The sequence below is a fragment of the Amblyomma mixtum genome, chromosome 3 (assembly GCF_055824585.1).
Source record: "Amblyomma mixtum isolate Tamu chromosome 3, ASM5582458v1, whole genome shotgun sequence".
Taxonomy (NCBI): Eukaryota; Metazoa; Arthropoda; class Arachnida; order Ixodida; family Ixodidae; genus Amblyomma; species Amblyomma mixtum.
This window is the reverse complement of record NC_143014.1, coordinates 232,273,627-232,293,220: the sequence shown is the minus strand read 5'-3', so window position 1 is coordinate 232,293,220 and position 19,594 is coordinate 232,273,627. Positions and strand designations below refer to the sequence as shown.

Here is a 19,594-nt window from a genome sequence, read left to right as displayed (position 1 = left end):
CAGCTATCATGTTGCATAGAAAAAGGTGGTGGTAAAGGCGGTGAGAACTCCGACTTCTTATGACGAGCAGGCTTCTTTGGTGTAATGTGACAGTATTCCCATGGAGGTGGTTGAGGCTCGAACATCGGACGAAGAGAAACTTTCCGTGCTCTATTGGTTTAACGGTGGGTAATTATTTCTTCCAGTGTGTTGAGCTGCGCATACTCCTGCAACAAATAGGAGTTGCTTGGGGTAGGTCAGTAATGACTCGCATGACGTTTTGGTTCAGTGCTTCAAGTGTGGACCACTGACGTTTCGTAAGTTGTTGAAACTGAGCCTGGTATAGGAGCCGAGGTTGAAAGGCAGTACAAACAAGTCGACGAGCTGTATCTGAATTGGCACCTCCAGAGCAATTGGCTATTTTGCGGATGAGGCCAAGAGTGTTTATAGCACTCTTGAGCATCGCTGACAACCAAGCCGTGCCTTTGCCCGAAGCATGAACGTGCAGACCCAAAACATTGGTATGTTCTTCCACTTCAGGACGTGGTGCATTGTCAATAGTGAGCACGAACGGAGTGGCTTTGAAAATACGGCGGCCAGCTTTACTGCCCACATGGACATAGCAGGACTTGGAGAGGTTCAGGGGGAGGCTAATGTTGGCAAGAAAGTTGTGAAGAAGATTGAGGTCATTTTGCATGGAACCTTACTGCACCTGAGCTGAGCGGTTTGTGGACCAGAGAGTGATGTCGTCTGCGTAGCTTGAATTTGAACATTAGGAAGAGCGGAGAGACTGTGTATCAGATGAATGATTGCGATGTTAAATAGAGTTGGGGCTAAAACTGAGCCCTGCGGTACTCCGCGATTAGAAGTGAAGCGGCCTGTGGGTTTACCATTAACGAGGATAGCAAATGTCCGACGCGAAAGAAAGGCATGAATTGCTCGACATAACTGCAAGGGCATGCCAAGTGATGACATAGTGTTTAGAATGGCTGCGTGGAGAATGCTGTCGTAGGCCTTCGTGATATTTGTTGCTAGTAATCTGCGAACGAGATGGCTGTGTGGTGAGCGACGTATCTCGTCGTTGGCAAAGCGGTCAAAACCATTCTCAGCTCCGTATATCCTGATCGGAAACCAATTTGGCCTCCTGAGCTGGAGTACCCGGATTTGAACCCGACCGCGGCGGCCGCGTTTAGATGGAGGCGGAACGCAAAAGGCGCCCATTTTTGGGACATGGCATCCCACCGCTGCCACCACTGTTGGGACTTTGGGGCATCCCACCTGAAGTTTTCAGAATATGCACTTTCTCGCTAGTGGCCACCCCTGCGCCTTTAGCTTCGTTATTTCTCTGAGTTAGGTGCTGGGCAAGTAGGCTTCGCTCGGGAAGAAATGGCTGAGCCTTCGCAGGTGCTGCCACTGCTGTGCCCACAGAAGATTTGTTCAGCTGACGTCGAAGCAATGAGCTCTCGTAAGGACCAGCACGTTGCTGATGCAGGTTTCGTGCACTTGATGTCCCATCCAATGTGACTGTCACATGTCTGCTCCGGCTCATCTGAGTCGGGACGGGGGTGTACCCGGAGTACCCGGATTCGAACCCGACCGCGGCGGCCGCGTTTAGATGGAGGCGGAACGCAAAAGGCGCCGCCCATTGTTGGGACTGGGCATCCCACCGCTGCCACCACTGTTGGGACTTTGGGGGATCCCACCTGAAGTTTTCAGAATATGCACTTTCTCGCTAGTGGCCACCCCTGCGCCTTTAGCTTCGTTATTTCTCTGAGTTAGGTGCTGGGCAAGTGGGCTTCGCTCGGGAAGAAATGGCTGAGCCTTGGCAGGTGCTGCCACTGCTGTGCCCACAGAAGATTTGTTCAGCTGACGTCGAAGCAATGAGCTCTCGTAAGGACCAGCATGTTGCTGCAGCAGGTTTCGTGCACTTGATGTCCCATACAATGTGACTGTCACATGTCTGCTCCGGCTCATCTGAGTCGGGACGGGGGTGTACCCGGAGTACCCGGATTCGAACCCGACCGCGGCGGCCGCATTTAGATGGAGGCGGAACGCAAAAGGCGCCCATTGTTGGGACTGGGCATCCCACCGCTGCCACCACTGTTGGGACTTTGGGGGATCCCACCTGAAGTTTTCAGAATATGCACTTTCTCGCTAGTGGCCACCCCTGCGCCTTTAGCTTCGTTATTTCTCTGAGTTGGGTGCTGGGCAAGTAGGCTTCGCTCGGGAAGAAATGGCTGAGCCTTGGCAGGTGCTGCCACTGCTGTGCCCACAGATTTGTTCAGCTGACGTCGAAGCAATGAGCTCTCGTAAGGACCAGCATGTTGCTGCAGCAGGTTTCGTGCACTTGATGTCCCATCCAATGTGACTGTCATATGTCTGCTCCGGCTCATCTGAGTCGGGACGTGGGTGTACCCGGAGTACCCGGATTCGAACCCGGCCGCGGCGGCCGCGTTTAGATGGAGGCGGAACGCAAAAGGCGCCGCCCATTGTTGGGACTGGGCATCCCACCGCTGCCACCACTGTTGGGACTTCAAATTAGACCAATGGTCGAGAGGCGACGGCCGACGAACGTCGGAGGAGTTCGCACCGACAGAGAGGAGGGTAGGAGGAAGGGTCCGCGTCAGCGCCAGCGTGGCGGATGATTCACGCTGGAAGCCGCGACATGTCTGAGAGAGTCTGGGCCTGCTTTGAGCGACGGCGGGCGCGCAGCGCTTGTTCCCAGAGAGGCCAGCCAGCGAAATGTGGGCGCCGGCACTGCACCATGTGCTGTGCGATGTCAGTGCACGGTGCAGTGAAGAGGAATCTGAACTCGTCTTTTTGTCGCCGGAATTCAATCTACACGTTCCATGCATTCTTAGAAACCTCGATTTATTGCCCTGTGTGGCCGATTTTCATAAATTAAACCGGATTAACGTCCGGCTCCCGCCTTTTTTTTGAATTCTCACCCGTACGGTGGGCGGGTGGGTGCAGACAAAAGTGCCGGATTTCTTCGCGTCGCAGAGCTGCAGAGTGTATTTTTCTTCGTTTAAAAAACTGTTGTGGCATCGCCTCTTCTATGGCTACGAACTCCCTATTGGCAGAAACCACCAAATCGCGTTCAAAAAAAGTGATTTGGTAAATTAGCTACATAATTAGGATTGATTGGTTCATGGGGGTTTAACGTCCCTACATAATTAGGATCATTAAGGCGAAAGCCTTTATAGGCTCATGCATGAGCAAAGTTTCCGCAGGATTTGTCCGTCGTGAGAGAGCGTCCGCGCAACCTGTTAGTCACACTTAGGAAAGACATAATTATTTACGACTTCTTCAGTAAATAGACTTAAGTTTCGTTTATAATGAAATTCCGATACAGGAAGACGCAGTACGTCGTAACGCGAAATTATCACGTGATCAGCATATGCATGTGTGACGTCACAAATGATGTCTCAGGTGGGGCTGACTATTGACGTCACAGGTGGCGTGACTGATGTCTCAGGTGGCGCCACTGCTCCCCGGCTGCGCGCGCGCTCATCTCTGCTCGGCCGACGCTTGGTCTCCCGACTGAACGGCACTCGATGACACCCAAGCGAGTTCCTTGTCTCCTGCTACCATGTGCGCTCAAAAGTGCCTGAAAGGCTTTCGCCTAAACGCACTTACGGAGACTTAAGTGCTACCCTGAATTTTTTTTATTGCAACCTACGTCCGCCTCGGCTGACACTTTCTTCCAGGAGAGATTTTCTTTGTTTCAAACTCATTATTATTTGGAATTTTTGAAGGTAAACACCCTTTACATGGAATAGTGGCCCCCACAGACCCGCAGGGCAAAGAAGTGACAGCGGTGGCTGCATCGCAGCCTAACCCTGGCATAATGAGTGCGGCCGCTCAGTGCAGCGGACGCGGCCGTGGGTGGCGCCGTCCCGTGAGCAGGTGTGCTTCACATGCTTGGTGCCCACCCGGAAATCTTTAGCCAGATGTGACACATATTATGTAGTTATCATCTCAACGAAACGTAGAAGATAATTCCCCATAATTCGTCGTCGGCCCCGGTCACATCCACTGCAGCGCTGCGATCTCCAAATGATCTCCAAGGAGCCCTGTCTTTGCACAAGCTGCGGTTAGTGTGCCCTTAAACATTTCCTATTTCATTTTACTCCGAGTGGCCGTCTTTCACGCTGCGTACGTTTGCCTTATCTTGGAATCTACTCGCTCACTGCCAAAGATAGTCGGTTACCTGTTCCCCGCAAGGTAATCTAATTAGTCCAAGTTCGCTGTATAACCCACGCTGCCTTTTCTCCCCATGATGTTTCATTTCATTCATTTCATCCTTAAAGGCCCCAAGGGATTACTTAAGGAGGGGCTAACAAGTGGTTTTGTGTAAATGCACTCATGACCAAAACATAGTCATTGTTCCTCATGTTACTCCTGAAAACATGTTACTCCTGTTCTTTTCTTTTGCACAGCTCGCTGTGCTGTCCTCAGTTTGCCTTCATGCTTCTTTAAAGGGACACTGATAACAAGCTGAGGTTGACCGGTAGAGAAAGATTCCCGCGTTCTAATTTCGAAGGCGCCACTTTCAGGGCTTTTTTTTCAGAGGCAGAGGTGCAGTGTTTATTTGCAAAGCACCAGAAAGACAGCCATCAAAACGCAGTGCTTCTATAAAGACAGGTTGCAAGCCCGCATTACGAAAAAAGGCGAACCATACTTTATAATAGTGGACGGCTACTCCAGCACCAATGAATGCAAAAGCAGCACAGGTAATTACAGCAATGAAGCGCTGGTTTGCTACATACAGTGTATACCAAGAGCTGTACAGCTGGACAAGGGAACCTGCTTCACATTAGAGGAACTGCACAAGTTTCAAGAGGCTAGCAGTTTCAAAAACATACGAGGTCTGTTAGAAAAGTATCCGACCTTTGGCCGAAAAAAAAAACTGGCATAACTGGAGCAATGGAAACATAATCACCTTCAAAGTAGTCTCCTTGGGACTCCACACACTTCTCCCAGCGGTGCTGCCATTGTTGGAAGTATTCCGAAAAGGCCCCTTTCGGAATGGAGTTTAGCTCAGGTGTCGTTGCAGCCATAATGTCCTCTCTTGTCTGAAATCGCGCTCCTTTCAATGACCTCTTGATTTTCGGAAACAGCCAGAAGCCGGAGGGGGCCATATCAGGATATCAGGTGAGTAAGGAGTGTGTTGAACTACAGGAATCTGATTTTCGGCAAAAAATTCTTAATCAAGTGCGAGGAATGTGCAGGGGCATTGTCGTGATGGATGCGCCAATTTCCTGTTGACCTCTGCTCCAGTCTCTTGCGCCGCACAGCATCACGTAGGCGATAGAGGACATCCCTGTAGTACTCTTTGGTCATTGTTTGACCCTGCTGGGTGCGTACTCGTGGTGTGCCACTCAGCGGGAGTGAAAGAAAGCAGTCAGCATCACTTTGACGTTGCTGCGCATTTGGCAGGCCTTCTTTGGTCTTGGTAACGTGGAATGCTTCCACTGTGACGACTGGGATTTGGTTTCCGGATCGTACCCGTACACCCAAGACTCGCCACCAGTGATTATGGTGTTGATGAAGTCGGGGTCACTGTTTGTGGAATCCAGCATGTCCTTTGAGACTTCAACATGAAGCTGCTTTTGCTCCATCGTGAGCAGCTTCGGCACGAATTTCTCCGAAACTCTCTCCATGGCCAAATCTTCGGTGATAATGGAATGTGCAGAAAAATTGCTGATGTCCACCTCTTCTGCAATTTCTCGGATAGTCACACGACGGTCCCGCATCACCACAACGTTCACTTCGGCAATGACCCGGTTATTTCGGCATGTTGATGGCCGACCGGCGTGTGGGTCGCTCTCCACCGATGCGCGGCCGTCTTTAAACCAGTTGTACCACTGCTTAATCTGTGTGCTGCTCATAGCATCGTCACCGAAAGCAGTCTTAATATTCCGAATGGTTTCCACTTGGTTGTCGCCCAGTTTCTGGCAAAATTTGATGCAGTAGCGCTGCTCCTGTCGCTCCGCGATTTTCCTTGCAATAAAAAACCGACGAGAGCACTGCGCACTGCCTCACTCAAACGCTGCGTCCCAGCGACTGACGCTATCGGCAGGCGGGAAAAAAATCGTGCATGCGCACGAAAGTTCAAAGTCGGCTGTTGAAAGCGCGCTTGTTTCATATACCATCAGATGTTCGCAAAAAAAATAAAGTCGGATACTTTTCTAACAGACCTTGTATTTCTAATCAATCGTATACCGGGCCCAATAACCTTGCCGAGCAAGCTGTACAGAATGGAAAGAACATACTGAAATAATGCTGTGTACTGAATGGATGTGGCATTCAGCTAGCAATGGTGATCCTCGGGTACATATCTCATTATAGAGAAGCTAAAAGAGTACACAAATGTAAGAACACATAAAGGTAGTTAAAGGTTTAAAAACATGACTAATAAAGATGAATGCTTGCCCTTAGCCAACAAGCTCAGGACATACTCCAGCAAAGAGCTCACTCACATTCCCTGAAGCAGGTACCAATATCTGCAATAGTATGAGCAAGTGAAAACGCTCGTTGCTGTCAAATGATGGCAACCTTTTTACTAAGGATATCTCAAGCCTACAACAATAAGCGTGCTTGTGCATGAAGATAGTTTAGCCGCATGGGCCTAGATGTCATGAACTTCCCACGTCTGTGGTGCGGGTTTCCTGGTGGCTGATTAATGACGACGCAGTGCTATCACACAATTCCGATGTGAAGATGAAGCCCGTGCTGAAGGAGAAATCATCACAGCCTTCAGTCATGGTTGCAGCAGGGCACGTCGGCCGTGGGTAAGAGATCCACGCGTTGTCTTCTAAACGGTTGGGAAGATGGAAGGGTGATAAGCCCGGTGCCCCTCTTCGTTCGCTTTTTTGTTTCCAACAAAATGCTTGCTGCATATTGTGGCGTGGGGCGAGGGTTTCCAGTTCGTGCCATTCTTGTTTTGTCCCCGAACGAGAGCTATCCATTGCTGTCGCCGAGATAGTTCGTAAGGTCTGCTGGGAAAGCTGTAGAACTTGCTCCCTGGTGAGTTCGTATAGATGCTTGTGCAACCCACAACGCAGCAATTCATGTTTGACCTGGGCATATTTCTATTTCCAAGCACTATTCCCAAACAATCACAACTGACAACCGGGATGGTTATAATTTCTGCGGTTCTAATTTCGAAGGCGCCACTTTCACGGAAAACGAAACTTTTATGCTTATAAATGAAATATAAGCACTGCCACCACCGGCCGTTTTCACAAGCAAACTGCAATGACGTCAAGACTTGTTTTTTTTTCTCGGGTGTATCTCTGAGGCTAGACTACAGAGCCATTCAATTCCAAATTGTGATTACAGAATCCTTTTCGGGTCCTGACAGCACGAGTATGAATCGAATAGCCGGAAAAATAAATCCTATTATCTGAGCAGTATATATGCCTTGCGCTGCTGGACAAACATAAGTACAGCCGGAAAGAGCCGAAGAAGCGATTTTTACTAAGATCAAAAGTTACACAGGGTTGTCCTCAATGTCCCTTTAACCTACAGGTTTCAGCCCCTGTGAGTTCTGGTTGATAACAGTTTCACGCTTTCCTTTTGAGTGATATCATTTGCTGTTCAGTGCCAAATGCATTCTAACCTGACCTCGTTCCGTTGGCGATTCGTTTCGCGTGGTCCGGAACTGGGGTTACAACTTGGCACAGATAGATGCGCACCCGCACTGCTCCCCTGAGTTGCTTAGCGCGACAATATAGTCAGCACATCGGAGGTTGCCCAGTTGTTCTGTGTTGCATCTTATGCTTAACTCTTCCCTGATCAACCTTTGGATGAGTGCCTCTCAGAAGCGTGTAGCGAATAACAGCGGAGTTGTGTACGCCTGTCGTACCACCTCTCTCCTCCAGTGAAGAACTATGGCTCTGCGCAGTCTGCGCAGATGTTTTCTAGTTACTTGCACAGGCTTCCTCCACTGCCTGATTCCGCAGTGCCTGCATGACTGCTGAAGTTTTAACCGGTTCATTTATAATTTATAAAGGTTATGCACATATACAGGCTCGCTTTATGCTGAACATCTCTATATCTTTATTGGCGGCACGAATATTGTCTGTTGCTCACTACCCGTCTCGAAAACCAGCTTGTGCCTTTGATTGACTGAAGTATGATTCTGTTATTTTTGACGTTAGGAAATGTCTTGCAAGCAACGGGCAATAAGCTACTCGGTCTGAAATGCTTTTAGGTCTTTAACATCAGGAATGGTCTTATGTATCAGGAATGGTCTTATGTCCTTCCATGCTTCTGGTGCACATGAGTTCACGTGGCACTGCATACTACAAAGAGTTTTAGCCGCATTTTACTTCGACGTTGCTTACAAGGCTGCACTCGCTTCCTTCCTAGTTATGCACGGAATTTCACTGCTCCGGCGCCCCCACTTTGGCCACTAGTACCGATACAGTTGCTCTTCAACAGAATTTCTTAGCCACTTGCACTATCTTATTGAAATTGTTCTCATGGCATACAGTCATAAAAGTTTACTTGATGCGGGTTCGTGGCAAAAAATTCTGCCAGGTCAAGCACACCAGTTCACAATGACCTGAATGCCGCGCATGTTCCATCAGTTGAAACGATACTATACGCACCAATAGTTTACCGCGGAACCACGTCCGCGTCATGTAATACTACATTCACGACTGTACTGATGGGAGCTTCGGTCATGCTTCATTGCTGCTTCACTTTCCGGTAACACCTGCTATCGAGACTGCCGGGGTGACCATATTTATCGAAAAGCAAGCTATAGTTTGCCTGTTATGCGATAACATAAGGACCCAGTCGGCTCGTTTGACGGCGTCCGGTGTCACACTTGGGCACCGAATGTATCACTAGCCTCGGGTACACGAATGCGACAGAAGTCGACTCCAGTCAACTTTCTGAGGGAAAGAGTAGGTTTTCAGAAGGAAAGGCGTGACTCCTTCTCTACTCCCTTCCTCGACGTTTTTCCTGTTTCCCTCAAAAGGTGGACTGTAGAAGACTTCATGTAAACGCGGCAGCTGTGGCGAAATGTATCATGTCACATGATCTGACATATAACATGGTTCATGTGGAGTCAAGACTCAGCAAAAAGGCTGATCCAGCGTGACATTACGAGACCGGAAGTGACAACCTGAAGTGGCGTCACCAAACCGGATGGGTTCCGACAGCGCGTCAACGCGGGTGGCGTTATGTCTAGATAACGCCAAGTAAACGCTCAGTCGTGCTAAAGGATGTCAACGAGATCATTGAGCTACCGCAAACCAGGCTGGACACTGCCTAGTCGTCCGATAAGTTTTTTCCTATCCGGTCTCTTCCTTAGCGAAAGCCGTGAAACGCGTGGCAACTATTCACGCGACAGCGAGTGGTACGCAACGTTTTTGCTCCAGGTAGCACTGATGCTCAACCTCTTTGTCGCTGTCTATGTCATGCTGCCACATTTGCCATTCCTCCCGCTTTATTTTTGTATAGTTTTCGTAATTCTGCTACTTACGTCTTATCAATGGGGTGCCGTACATTGATGCTGGCGTTCCTTTCCATCGTTGGTTACCTGTATCCTGCCCAGCTATATTATATCTTAAGTCAACTGCGGATTCCGTAATTATACTTATAAGGCTGTGCCTCATCGCCTACACGTTCGTCTTCCACGGTGAAAGCAGAATGCCTGCTCGCCAGCGGAATGCTCGACTGCAGGATCGTTTCTATAACTGATTACTAGATATGTATTTCTTCCGGTCAACCTTTTCGCGTTCCGTTCTCAAATATATGATAATTTTATACGTCACTGTCCGACAGTTACCAGAACTCTCCTTGGCTAACGTCTAACCTAAGGCTAACAGGCTTACTTCGGACCGTCCCAACGCATTTTTCAGCCGATGACTCACTCCATGCATGCAAGGGATCACTTTTCGGGACATCTGGACGCCACTTTTTAAAATATGGCTGCTTGAAAGAGTCACAGGATGCAACAAGCCCTAGGGAGCGGAAGTGGGGCGTCTGTGCCATTGAAGCCTCGTTTAAATGAACCCGACAGCGGCGGGTTGAGTCATGGGATTGAGTTAAGCAAGGTCAGTCCAACTTGAGTCTGTTTAGATGAACTCGATTCGAGCGAGCCAACTCTCACGGTATGCCCAGCGAGGTGCGACCGAGCGAGCGTTACGAGGGGTGTTGATTAAAGATTTCCCCTGACCCACTTCTGTTTATTGCAGGATGCTGAAACCGCAAACATGCAATGATATACGAGGTCTGTTAGAAAAGTATCCGACTTTATTTTTTTTTGCGAACACCTGATGGATATGAAACAAGCGCGCTTACAGCAGCCGACCTTGAACCCTCGTGCGCATGCACGAATTTTTTCCCGCCTGCCGATAGCGTCAGTCGCTGGGAAGCAGCGTTTGAGTGAGGCAGTGCGCAGTGCTCTCGTCGGTTTTTTAGTGCAAGCAAAATGGCGGAGCGAGAGGAGCAGCGCTACTGCATCAAATTTTGCCAGAAACTTGGCGATAGCCAAGGGGAAACCATTCGAAATGTTCAGACGGCTTTCGGTGATGATGCTATGAGCAGCACACAGATTAAGCAGTGGTGCAACTGGTTTAAAGGCGGCCGCACATCTGTGGAGAGAGAGCCACGCTCCGGTCGGCCATCAACATGCCTAAATTACTAGGTAATTGCCGAAGTGAACTCTGTGGTGATGCGGGACTGTTGTGTGACTATCCGAGAAATTGCGGAAGAGGTGGACATCAGCAATTTTTCTGCACATTCCATTATCACCGAAGATTTGGCCATGGAGAGAGTTGCGGCGAAATTCGTGCCGAAGCTGCTGACGGTGGAGAAAAAGCAGCTTCGTGTTGAAGTCTCATAGGAGATGCTGGATTCCACAAACAGTTACCCTGACTTCACCGACGCCGTAATCACTAGTGACGAGTCTTGGGTGTACAGGTACGACCCGGAAACCAAATCCCAGTCGTCACAGAGGACGCATTCCACGTCACCAAGACCAAAGTCTGCGCCCGCCAAGTGCGCAGCAATGTCAAAGTTTTTCTGACTGCTTTTTTGACTCCCTCTGTGTGGCACACCACGAGTACGCACCCCACAGGATCGAAGAATGACTAAAGAGTACTACAGGGATGTCCTCCATCGCCTACGTGGTGCTGTGCGGCGCAAGAGACCGGAATTGAGGTCAACAAGAAATTGGCGCATCCCTCGCGGCATTGCTCCTGCACATTCCTCGCATTTGATTCAGACTTTTCTGGCGAAAAACCAGACTCCTGTAGTTCAACAGGCTCCTTACTCTCCTGATATGTCCCTCTACGACTTCTGGCTGTTTCATAAAATCAAGAGGCCATTGAAAGGAGCGCTATTTCAGAAAAGAAAGGACATCATGGCTGCAACGACAGCTGAGCTAAATTCCATTCCGAAAAGGGCCTTTTCGGAATACTTCCAACAATGGCAGCACCGCTGGGAGATGTATATGGAGCCCCAAGGAGACTACTTTGAAGGTGATTAGGTTTCCAACGCTCCAGTTATGCCAGTTTTTTTTCTTCGGCCAAAGGTCGGATACTTTTCTAACAGACCTCGTACGTCTGTGTAGGTTACGTGCCAATTTTCAAACATGAACAGGTTAACGGTCTTTTTTTTAGAGGTGCTGAAGTGGGGCTAGGTAGGATAACGTGCCTAGTATCATACATAGAAGTCGTCAAGTTCCTTTACATGAAAGGCCACAAGGCAGACGTTCGATAAGATAAAAAGAGGTTTTTGGGAAGATTGCCCATCTAATGATGTAATCAATAAGCGGTATAATCAATTCAAATCTGCTCATACTTCCGTGGAAAGTGTACCAATGGCAGTGTCCCCACTCCGCTATCAATGAATGTGCCATCTACCAAGTTGAGGCCGCCATTTTATAAAATCGCCGCGAAACCGTACAAGACCTCGCTCAAACTTTTTCCAGTCTGTATTTTCTAAACCAAGCAATGATGACTGTGACGCGTACCCGCCTTCCTCCCTTTCATGTTCGATGGAAGACCTGGTCGTGACTCAGGCCGGCGTGTTTAATCAATTGTTACTTTTGGATTCTAAAAAGGCTAGTGGGCCGGATGGGATTCCAACCCAGTTTTTAAAGCGATACGCTGAGTGGATATCATTTTTCTTGACGATAATCTTTACAAAGTCCCTACACACTAACTCCTTGCCACAAGATTGGCGGTGCGCAGTCGTAACACCTGTTTTTAAAAACGGCGACCGACTACTCGCAAATAATTATCGCCCAATTTCCCTGACAAGTATCAGCTGTAAACTATTGGAACATATCATAAGTAAACATATACTAACTTTCCTCGAGGATAACGCGTTCTTTTATCAGCATCAGCACGGGTTCCGAAGAGGGCTATCTACCATAACACAGCTTATAGAAACGATACATGATTTTAGTTCAGCCATAGATGCCCAAGAGCAAATAGATGTCATTTGTGTAGATTTTGCAAAAGCATTTGACAAGGTTCCACACAGTAAATTACTTTTCAAGTTACACAAAGCAGGAATTAGCGAAACCATTCTTAAGTGGATTAAAGCCTATTTGAACAATCGCAGGCAGGTTGTGCATGTGGATGATTGTTTTTCTTCTACATTAGAAGTATTTTCTGGCGTTCCTCAAGGGTCGGTTTTAGCTCCATTACTGTTCCTAATTTATATTAATGATATTAACGAGGTTACCGAGTCTCCCGTAGAATTGAAGCTTTTTGCAGACGACTGTTTAATTTATTCTCGAATAACACAAGCTGCCGACCAAATTAGAATAAACCGTGTCCTTAATTCCTTGCATCTTTGGTGCGAAAAATGGGGCATGGAAATTAATTACACAAAATCAACTTTTACGCATATAACTAATAAGAAGACTGTGCAGTTATTTTCTTATAATGTTGGAAAAAATAATCTAAAAAATGTTGATACCTTCAAGTATTTAGGCGTCACAATTGCACATAATCTACAGTGGCATAAACATATTAATAACGTGTGCTCGACAGCTTCCCAAAAACTTTACTTTCTGAGGAAGAAATTGGAACATGCAACAAAAGATGTCAAACTGATAGCTTACAAAACATTCATCCGCCCATCCCTGGAGTACGCTTGTGTCGTCTGGAGCCCGCACCAAAAAGTTCTAAAAGATAAACTGGAACGAATTCAAAGATTGGCTGCTCGGTTTATTTCGTCAAGATACAGAAGAAGGGACTCAGTGACGGAAATGCTTAACTCATTGGGCTCGAGTCACTTCAAAATCGGAGAAAAAAATCAAGACTAAAGCTTTTCTTTCAATTAATCCAAGGGCACTTCAAGATAAAATCAGATAGGTATGTTCAGCCTCCGGGAAGACGCAGTGCGAGAAGAAGCCACACTCGATCAATCAAGCCTTACGACTCATGTGTTGATGTTTTTAGGTACTCTTTTTTTCCTGATGTCATCGAAATGTGGAATGCTTTGCCAGTTGAAGTTGTTGCGCAATCGGACGTGCACAAGTTCGAACGTTCTATCGATATTTTGTGTCGAACCCAACTTGATGTTATGAGACATGAATTTTTTCTGTTGTACATTGCATTTGTATTCCCTCCCTGTAACGACCCTCAAGCGAGGGTCAACAGTATCAATAAAAAAAAATATATCACGATTATGTGAGGTCTGCACAAAAATTCATTCAAGACCATCATCATATGTGTAAGGTGTCAGCTGGCTTGGTTTCTGGGCTGTGGTGCACACTTTTTCAGCAGGAGCGAGCCGAATGTTGCCAGGCTCTACTGACGATGTGGCATGGAAACCAGGGGGATTTTTTCAACAGCCTGATCACCCAGGATGAAAGCTGGGTCCATCACTATAATCCGGCAACTAAAGTACAGCCGATGCAATGGAGGCATCCAGACTCACTGCCTCCAAAGAAGGAACGTGCACAACCATCCGCTGGAAAGGTCATGCTCACAGTATTAAGGGACCACCACGGAGAAGCCTCGATGGATTCATTAGCTAAAGGTACGGCGATTACTGGGGCATACTATGCATACTATGCTTCGTTGCTGCAGAAATTGTGTGCGGCCATCAAAACCAAGATTCTGTCGCTCTCCAAAGTTGTCTACCTTCTGGCCTTCTGCGAGACAATGTCACAGTTCACAGCTCACATTTTCCCCAGATGAAAGCACTGTGCTGCGGGTTTGAAATTCTACCACATCCCTCCTATTCATCCCATGTCGCACCATGGGACCTCCACTTCTTTCCAAAAATGTCATTTTTGAAGGTGAAGAATCTCCTAGGTTATGAAACTAATTTCCGAAGTCACAACGTGGTTTCACAGCAACCTGTAGACTTCTACAAGAGAGGCGTTTACAGTAGCATAAAGAGGTGGGAGAGGTGTGTGTCCACGGTGGAAGCTATGTAGAGAACGACTAATAACTGTGCCAAGTTTCATTGCTCTCAGTCCGAAGGAAGTGGGCCAGAAGAAATCTTTAATGAAAACTCCTGGTAAACCGGCTCCCGCTTCTGTTCTCCGCTGCAGGAAACGCTTTCACCTAGCGTGAGAGAGGATTCAGTTAATTTAAGGGAGGGGGGGGGGTCTGCGAGTCAACCCACCGCTTGCGGAGGAGTTGAAGGGTCGAGTCCATTCGACTCCCCTACAACTTAAGAAAGCAGCGGCTTTGCGCCGTCAAAGGGCCCCCTCCCGCTAATGACGTCGGCCGATTCTCACGACCCTGCCAGCGTGACAATGCAGTAAGCGACGCCAATATATAGAGATGGGTCTATTCGGGACCACAGAGGGAAGGGATTATCCAGGTCCATCTACCACTCCATGCTTTGCCACACTAGCAGGATCATGAGAATCGGCCGACGCCAGTGGCTGGAAGAGGGTCCTCTGACGGGGAAAAGACGCTGCGTTCTTGAGTTGTATCCGACTATACCGAACTCGGCGGCAATTACATTTCATTTCATTTATTTCACGCACTGAAGTGCATGAGGCGGCGAGAAAAAAAATCTCGCTTGTCGGCAGCTTGACAAGCTCGCACCCCGTAATACATAGGGGCAGGGCAGACAGTACAAGCGGTACGCGAAAGAGAAACTGTACAATTATTGAACATAACTGTCAGAGAAAAAAAATCATTTGATACTCTGAGACATAACAGGATTCTATAAATACAGCAGTAACATACAAAATTGATGGAGCAAAAAAAAGTCGCTAGTCCTTCACTGCGATGTTACAAAAGATTTTTAAGTAAAGAACCGCAATACATAGGGCATATACAACCACGTCTACGTGCATCAGAATACATGCGAGATAATACTGCCAAGCAGTGATGACTGCAGTCTGGAGAGCAGGAATATGGTGGAAATGGCTTCCAAACGAAACTCTTTATTTGGGCTGACTTACGCCCGTAAATAGCTGAATGAGTCGGCAGCGGCGTAGCAACAAGCATGCTCGGTTGTCGTCGAAAAGAATGCCCGCCGCTCTCGGCCTTGCTGAATCTAAAGCTGACAGCGAACTTTAGAGATAAAGCGTGCAAAGTTACTAGAACATTCTGAAACAACGTAGAAGCGGCTCCGCCTGGATGCGATCAATCGATGTAAATCTGGTCACTTCTTGCATGACAAAAGTGATAAAGCGGCGTGCCGGCTGCTTTGAAGAAAGAAAAAACACACTGCGAAGATTCGCGGCACTACTCCCCTCTCAAAGAAGCACCGGCCCGATGCTTTAAAACACAAGGCGACTGGAAACAAAGGGATTGTGCGAAAATAAACACCGAGTGTGGAAACAACGCCATTTAGGGTGCATAATAGGGCTTTAGACAGACGACATGGACAACTTCTGGTCGTACACGGCGTCGCTGGGATCCAGTCATTTCGTCAGGGACGATTTCATAGTCCAGTTCACCTAGCTGACAAAGAACCTTGTACGGGCCGAAATAGCGGCGTTTTCACTTAATCCGCGGCGGCGAATGGGCTACCAAACCCAGACTCGGTCTCCTGGCTTGTATTCCGCGTTGCGTCTTCGTAGGTTGTAGCGTCTGGCGTCGGTCCGCTGCTGGTATTGAGCCGTAATCGGGCAAGTCCTCGAGCTGCTGCTTCGCGTTAAAGGTAGGCGGCGACATCGACGTTATCTTCGGTAACGTTGGGAAGCAAGGCGTCCAGGTGTTCCGACCTGAGCGAAGGGTCAAGGCGGCGGCGTTCCTCGGCGCGTTTCGCGATTTGAAAACACGCGATGGAATCGGGTCAGTACGAGTGGTGGGAATGGCCAAAAACATTTTGAACCATGCGCCGTAGCAAGCAAAATGTCAGTTGGTCGCAGCTTCCTCATGTCTTGTACTCTTCAATACAAATACTCATCTCCCGAGCACAGAAGCACGAGTACCCCACAATGCACCACGCGCAAAACACAAAGCTCTCATGCACAGACAAAAAGTGACAGGAAAATAAAAATGTCGTAAGAAAACTTGCACACGCCGGTATTCACTGAGATTTTCCCGCTTCGTATGTTCAGGAGAGACCTTTCCACGTTTCTCGGCATACTTTTCGTCTCTGCACTCTCTTGCACACAACAGATAGCATGCACACTTCTAGGCGACTTCGGATGTGTCACGTTCCAGATGCCCATGCGGGTGAGCGCCTTCGAGGAAAGTGAAAAATTTCGTGCCCTCGGGCTCACTCTTCAAGCCTGGTCGTCAGGCATTAGGGTGACTCGATAAATTATGCGTGCGGTTAACGCCGCCACTGTTGTGCAGTAGAACAAGAAGAGGGACGCAGTCGAGTTCCGACAAGTTAAAGATCCGAGGCAGTAAACAAACAAGGGCAGAAAGAGCGTGAGGCCACGAAAAAAGTGAAAAATACGGGAGCCAGCGGTCAAGAACGAACACAGAGAGTTATAGCATAGCGCGATTCGCGACCTCACAGGAAGAATTTGGCGGCGGACTTTCACAAGGCACAAACTGCGCATGCGTCTCCTTACCGCGAAAAGGCGGCACCTGCGCAGTTGGGGGCACGTGTTAGCGCACACTTTCTGCTGCACCGCTGAGTTGGCTCCCCTGTCAAGTTGACCGCCGTGAACTGAAACTCTCTAGCGCCAGGATGCAAGAGCGGACATATAAGACAGAATCCAGAGGTGGAAACGAGATGAAAAGATGCATTGTTTAGATTGTTTAGAAACGTGTTGTCTTTAACTGTTTATACTCTCCATGGATCTAATTTGTATTATATGCTTTGTCTGTGTTATTGTTTTCATTATGTATTTATTGTATCCCACCCTGCTAAAATCCCCAGAGGGGATTGCAGTATTGATAAATAAAAAATAATTGATAAATAAATAAAAACACCTAGAACGGGAGGATGCAGATGAAAGGAGCAAACCACCAACGACAGGAGGGAACTCTGGCATGTTCCTAATCAAGGCTGACGGATGCGACATGCGCCGCAGCGATAAAAGTGGCGCGAACGCAGCAAATTCACCCTCTTTGGCAAGCACTGAAATGAGTCTCTCAGCAGTTTCTTCTTTTACATGCGTTGGTCGTGTTCATTGGGGATGAATGCTGGCAGCTTTGCCAATTTTTTTTTTGCGCGTGCATCACGCGCTATTTTGGCGTAGCATTGGCAAACTTCGTGAAAAAACTCGTCCGCAGCAGCAATAGGAAGTTTATCGCACTGGCACAGTTTCGCGCTCTGGCGTAGCATTCCGACTGCTGCAGTGTGGAAGGATGGCGTCCCGGTGGGTGGAAGAAAAGGGAGAATTCCTTAGCGTAAAAAATGTGAGGACTTGGTTATAGCGTGGTCGCAGGCGATGTATACTGAGTGTGTACGGCTGAAGCGCTCAGTGGTACCAGTTAGTGTGCAGGCGGTAAGCAGTAGTGGTGCGGCGGACAATCTGTATTTGATGAGGGGCGCTTCGATTACTTCAGACAAGAACACTCGCCCTCTGCGGCTGAGAAGTTCCGCTGGCTCGCCGTAACGGAATACCAGGTGTTGCAGAATGCGCGACGCCGCGTAATAGGCCGCGGCTGCCGGCAGCACTGCGGCTTCGACATAACTGTTAGGCATAACCACTCAGGTCGTCAACAGCCACAATTATTAAGCGACTGCCGGCGGCAATGAAGGGAAGTGGTCCATACAATACGATACCGTAGCGATCAAAAGGACGGGCAGGATAAAAGGGGTCGCTGTAATGGACAAACACAGCGCGGAGAAAACTTGAGCTGCTGGCAATTTTCACAGGTCCCTCCAATATGAACGGGATATTTCCAATATGAACGGGATAGTTCTTCAGTAGACTGCCTATCCATTAACACAAAAAATTTAGGTGTAAGTATGAACTTGCGCACGTATTTATGTGATCATACGGGACAATTGACTCGTGCACGCACGAACGCACGCGCACACACACACACACACACGCAACACGCACACACACACACGCACGCACGCGCACACACACGCACACACGCACGCACGCGCACGCGCACGCACACACACACACAGCCGCCGCGGTGGCTCAGTGGCTATGGTGCTCGGCTGCTGGCCCGAAAGACGCGGGTTCGATCCCGGCCGCGGCGGCTGAATTTCTTTGGTGGAGAAATTCGAGGCCCGTGTACTGTGCGAAGGTGAGAAGGTCATCTTTCGTGCGTTCGATGAACTCCTTGACGCGCTCCTTCTTGATCCTCTCGTACACTTCAAGCTGCTGCTTCAGCGCTGATATGGTGCCGAGAGTGATGCCGGTATGCGAGCGCTTGAATTGCTCCTGCTGCGGTATGTCGAGCCTCTCCCAAAACAAGGCTACCCGCTCCATGAGTGCGGCGTGCTCATTGATACGGTCCGCTTCGAGGATCTTCACCTGCTGCAGATATGCTTCCAGGAACTCCATGTTTTCGTCAGACAGCACGAAGTCGTCCGCACTGTCGACGATCTGCCGTTCCAAGCCTTCTTCAGCAGACACGCCCAGAAGATCCAATTTTGAGACTATCTCTCGGCGTATTCCCGAGAGCTTGCAGTTTCGTATGGCCTTTTCCTGCCTGAGCGCAGCCACGCGGAGGCTCAGTTCGAGCAAGTCCCCTTCCGACAGCAGAGAGGTATCCCCACAGGACAGGACGTGGCGTTTTTCGGCCAACCTGCGGCACAGCTCCTCCTCCTCTTCTCTCAATTTGCGAGTCTCTCTTCTTCGTGACTCTTTCTGTTGTCGGAGGTTCGCCACAAGATCTCTAATTTCGATTTCCCTATCCAAAATGGGCATCTCTTCGGGCGGCAGTTTACAATCCTTGCCTAGTTGCTCTGCCAGTGTCAGTGCATCAGCAGTGCATTTCTGTATATTTTCGACAGTCCTCCTCTTCATGTCTATTTCTCCATCATACATATCATTTAGAAGATGCAGGACGTGAGACTTCGTTTTCAGAAGCCTGCTCCGGATCGCCTCACTTTTGATTCCCATTTCAAGCCATAGTTTCATCAGTATGTCGATCTTGTCGACGATGTCCGCATTTATATCGTTTTTTATCTCGTCGCATAACGCTTTCACGCCTTTTTGGCGACGTTCTTCGGGTGAATCCATTCCAAACCAAGCAGCAGCGTTCGAAAATTGCCAAATCCGTTTTGACTGTCT

The 19,594-nt window shown here is 48.5% G+C and overlaps 2 protein-coding genes across 7 annotated transcripts in view; one reads left to right on the top strand and one right to left on the bottom strand.

Annotated features, from left to right (window-relative positions):
* LOC149353997 (uncharacterized) overlaps positions 1–19,594 on the top strand; it is a 171,205-nt gene that overhangs the window by 40,811 nt on the left and 110,800 nt on the right. For 3 of the 6 annotated variants that reach the window (XR_016291137.1, XR_016291136.1, XM_089582999.1), the window contains exon 3: positions 3,437–4,844. The exons of 1 other annotated variant lie outside the window; for it this stretch is intronic. Coding sequence is in view for 3 of the 5 variants with exons in the window: in XM_089582999.1 (XP_089439125.1) it covers positions 3,437–3,445 (9 nt within the window). In the remaining 2 variants the exon portion in view is untranslated. Of the gene's footprint in view, positions 1–3,411; positions 4,845–19,594 lie in introns of those variants that run through there. 2 more of the 6 variants (XM_089582998.1, XM_089582997.1) reach the window with 2 other exon arrangements.
* On the bottom strand, positions 6,461–19,327 carry LOC149354000 (protein regulator of cytokinesis 1-like). Its single transcript, XM_089575903.1, has 2 exons — positions 18,594–19,327; positions 6,461–6,488 (listed from the first exon to the last, which is right to left on the bottom strand). The coding sequence occupies exons 1-2, from the start codon at positions 19,325–19,327 to the stop codon at positions 6,461–6,463; spliced, it is 762 nt and encodes a 253-aa protein (XP_089432029.1).

Coding starts and splice junctions, on each gene's coding strand:
- LOC149354000 (XM_089575903.1), bottom strand. CDS start 19,327: ATGAAGAGGAGGACTGTCGAAAATATACAGAAATGCACTGCTGATGCA. Junction 6,489..18,593: donor GACCTTCTCACCTTCGCACA/GTACACGGGCCT, acceptor ATACTATTGCAG/ATATTGGTACCTGCTTCAGG.